The sequence below is a fragment of the Hyperoodon ampullatus genome (genome assembly GCF_949752795.1).
Source record: "Hyperoodon ampullatus genome assembly, chromosome: 8".
In the NCBI taxonomy this organism is placed as follows: domain Eukaryota; kingdom Metazoa; phylum Chordata; class Mammalia; order Artiodactyla; family Ziphiidae; genus Hyperoodon; species Hyperoodon ampullatus.
In genome coordinates, this window is record NC_136921.1 from 28,507,052 (window position 1) to 28,511,147 (window position 4,096).

The 4,096-nt window shown below is 47.7% G+C and overlaps 1 protein-coding gene across 1 annotated transcript; it reads right to left on the reverse strand.

Moving 5' to 3' along the window:
* Positions 1 to 896: 896 nt before the first annotated feature.
* Positions 897 to 3,078, reverse strand: LOC307057422 (gamma-crystallin F-like; the record flags this gene model as incomplete). The annotated part of the gene is made up of 2 exons (XM_079710634.1): positions 897 to 1,169; positions 2,956 to 3,078. The coding sequence occupies 2 exons, from the start codon at positions 3,076 to 3,078 to the stop codon at positions 897 to 899; spliced, it is 396 nt and encodes a 131-aa protein (XP_079566760.1).
* Between the last annotated feature and the right edge of the window lie 1,018 nt (positions 3,079 to 4,096).

Sequence of the window (4,096 nt, forward strand, 5' to 3'; positions counted from 1 at the left end):
GTGCTATGATTACTATTCAAATGTTGATTCATGAGCTAGAGGTAATAAAAATTGATCCAAGTCTGGTGACAGTATCAGCATAGCCAATAGTAGATTTAAGAACTTTGCATGATTGTATGTTATTTTCCTGATCACGTACCTTATGTCTTTACTTCTCTCCCACTGTGCTCATTTTTATCAGTGCACACTACCTGAATGCTTTGTACCTCCCTTAAGTAGAATGTTTGGAAGAGTCCTTTGGGCTGTTCATTAAGGTGGCACTTGATTCTTATACTTGTGCTCTGGATACGCATATATTCGTAAATCTATTCAGGCAGTCACATGTATTCACACCGAAGATGTGTCAGACACATCTGTCTCTATCTAACTCTGTCTCCCTCTGCAATTTCACTTAGCCATCTTACTGAATGCAAACTCCAAAAGGGAATTCTCCTAAGAAAAGGGTACTAAAAAGGTGACCAGCTGTTTCACAAGCAAGCTTACAGAAGTTTCCTAGAAACTATTATACGATATGCAAAGCTAAAATGTGTAAGTGATTTTAAAATAATAACTCATTTAATCCACACCACAAACTTATGAAATGAAGAGTACTACTACACCAAGTTTTACAAATTAGGAAACTGAGGCACAGAAATGCTAAGTAACTTCCCGACCACCTAAAGCTAGTAAGTGGATGTGGACTCAGGCATTCTGGCTCCAGAGCCTGTCCTCTCAACTGCTACCCCACACCACCCTTTCCACTGACACTTGTAAGAAAATCCACATTATTCCCAGTTTTATTTTTGCTGAGCCCTTCCAAGGAGTCTGAAAGGAAAAGAGGACCACGTTACTGCATCAAACACACAGGAAATATTTTATTAGCTTTCAGATGGAAAAAGGGATAGAGTAAAATTATTTCAATAGAAATCCACGGCCCTCCTCAGGGAGCCCACTCTGGCATCCAGGGCCCCCCAGTCGTGGTAGTGCCTGTAGTCCCCCGGCCTCAGTAGGTACTGCCGCCCCCGGTAGTTGGGCATCTCATAGAGGACCCACCAGCCCTCCAGCACGTGAAGGGAGCGGATCTCATTGAAGTGGAAGCGGTCGCGGAGCGAGGAGCAGTCTTCCGTGAGCTCCGCCATCTGGCCTCGGTAGTCCTCTCGCTCATACATCCTCAGCCGGTGGGAGCTGGTCTGGGTTCAGCAATCAGCAGATGGGAAGAGTCAGAAAACCTAGCCTTTAGCAACCAATCACTCACACCGCTGGGGGAATGGACATTTTTTTGGTAATCTTTTCTATATCAAAGGTGACAAATTAAAAATACAGCCAACACCAGGGCCACTGCGTACAGCTGGGTAGATTGTACACTGCAAAACTAAAGAGGGGGCCCTTCACATAGATCAAGATATTCATGGGGCTCCATAGTTTTCTAGGGCCACAACCTACATGAATCATATTTAGTACCTACTTAGTACAATTCTTAAGTAACAATTTTTATATATAATTTTTGCTCCCTTTTTTATAGACTTACAGTGGTCTGGAACTCCCCTTGGCAGATATAAAAATAATTAGATATTAAAATAAAAAGGCAAATCTATCCCTGGCAAAAGGCATTATTTTAGAACTCCATAGCATTAAAAGAGGCTGGGAAGAGAGGAAGTCAAATTGCTTTCCCCGAAGTGAAGCACAGATGGTGGCAGTCCAGCCCGGGCAACTCCTTAATCCCTTCCTTTCTGCTTTGAGTCCTGCTATTCTAAAATCCTGAAAAGCAAGAGTCATCGTAAAAATTAGGTTTCATTTCTCACCTCTAATATATGGTCTGGCAAAACACTTTTAGGTAATTAATAAAAATAGAAGCTCAAGATCATGAAGGAGGCCTGTCTAGATCAACAGATTATAAAACCTTTAGAAAAATGTAAGGGCAGTCTGTCAGTCCTGGGCAAATCCTGTCTGTCTCTTCCTGAGCACTTGTTCTTTTATCTGCTTGTTCCTTCCCAGCAGGTACCCACTCAATTCCTTCTTCCTTCTTCCACCACTAAATCCTCGTTAGGAAAGGTTCTCATAAGCAATTCATTCTGAGGTATAAAAAAATTGCTAATAAGGTATCTTCCTTGGTTTGCAAAAGACTCACATGTGCGTTATCTAATTTGATCTTCACAACAGCCCGACACACGTGGAGCAACCATTCTAAGTCTTTTCTTCTTTTAAGAGAAACTAATGACTAGAGCTTTCAGGCTGTAATCAAAGAGTCAGGGCTGGAAAGTAAAAGCCCAGATTTCCAGGCTCCTAAGGCCAGTCTAGGTCCTATCAAGGCTTTCAACCCTCTGAAGGGGTTTCACATTTCCCCAGAGTGGTACATTTTCCAGAGGACTCTGTCATAGGCAAATTAAAGCCTCCCTAACTGTGGAATTCCAGGCTGCTCGGGCTTTACTTGGGTAGCAGTGGGTTTTGCAGGTGCTACTGGAAACACGGTTATTTGTTTTGCCTAATCAAAAAGCAGGACTTGAGGGACCATTGATATTCATAATGGTTAATATTTGGAGGAGGGGTAGTTTGCCAGGTGCTGGGCAATCTCCTTTCGACCTCATCACAGCTCGATGAACCAACTGCCCTTATTAACCCCGCTTTACAGATGAGGAAGGAGAGAAGTAGCCCAGTAACTAGCCTAAAGGCACCTGGGTGTGAGAAGTTCACCTGTTGCTTATTCCTCAGCGGTGACACAGACGCTCTAAACTAATGCCGTGCACCACTTTTGCCCAGTAGAGGTGAGTTTAATTTTAGCAAAGGAGAATACAATTTCAATTAAGAGCATTGCATCACTCAATTTTTCAGTGGAAAGAAATCTTAACGATATTAATAAAGGGAAAGAGAACCCGGTTAGAGCCAGCAAAAGAAGGCCACCGCCCTGCAGCCTGACCACTGCGTCTGGAGCACTGGTGTGACCCGAGGGCACGGCAGGCCCAGGGGAACCGGACTCACGTGGGGGATGAGGCGGCAGGAGCGGACGGAGTCGTTGAGGCCCATCCACTGCTGGTAGTCGGGGTAGTCGCCGCGCCGCAGGAAGTACTGGCAGCCTGAGTAGTTGGGCTGCTCGTAGAGCATCCAACAGCCGCTGTCCACCCGGATGGAGTTGCAGCGGCCGAAGCAGGGCTGCAGGTTGGAGTGGTCGCTGCTGCACTCATAGTGGCGGCCCTGGAAGCCCCGGTCCTCGTAGAAGGTGATCTGCAAGGAAGGGAAGGACAGGGCTCAGAGGCCTGGCCTCCAGCCCGGCTGCGGGCCCCTCCCGCCGGCGCGGGGCTCACCTTCCCCATGGCTGCTGGATGCGGGGATGCGAGTTCAGTGCGGTGGGGCGGGCGCGCGGGTCTATATAGCAGGAGGGCTGCTGCGTTGGCAGGAACGACACAAAAGGGGCCCCCGGGTGAGGAGGATTTCCTCTCTCTCTTCTATATAATGACGGCGGGGGTGGGCGGGGGACTTATTGTATGTTTTCTCTTAGACTCTCCAGAGCTTTCGAACTGATGACCCGCGTAAAACTGTCACTTGGTGCCTCTGGGGCCTTTAAATGAAGCCTATTTAGGAGATTGGAAGCGAGCCAAAGCTCCTAACGGGGTTAATGCTTGTGATGAAATATTTTTTAACCTTTTTGAATTTCGAAATGATCTCTTTTTGAGGAACAACACCGGGTAGTGGCCGGGTCAGAGGTCAGGATGGGCTCCAGCGGGAGGCGTTTAGATGAGAGAGCGTTTCCTTGGTGTGAGGATGTGGGACGTGGGAGGCACCTGCCTTCTCCGCAGGACGTCTGAAGGAGGATGGGATTCTCCTCTAAGAGAACCGCCTACCAGCCTCCCCGCTGATGGGCGGGTGCAGCAGACAACACACCGGAGGAAAGGTGATGGGGGTTGGACCCCGAGGAAGCCCTGTTTAAGCACCTGGCTCGGCTCTGCTGCCTGCAGACTGGACCAGGGCCGCCTCCAGACCCAGCTGCTGCTTCCGGCCCACCGGCAGGAAGCCCGCAACTTTGGAGTTCATGAGGGGACCCATGGGTGGTTGTTAGTCACAGGTAAATTTCTATTTAATATTTTTGCTCAGTGCTAAGCTTATTTGTTTGGATCTAGCTACT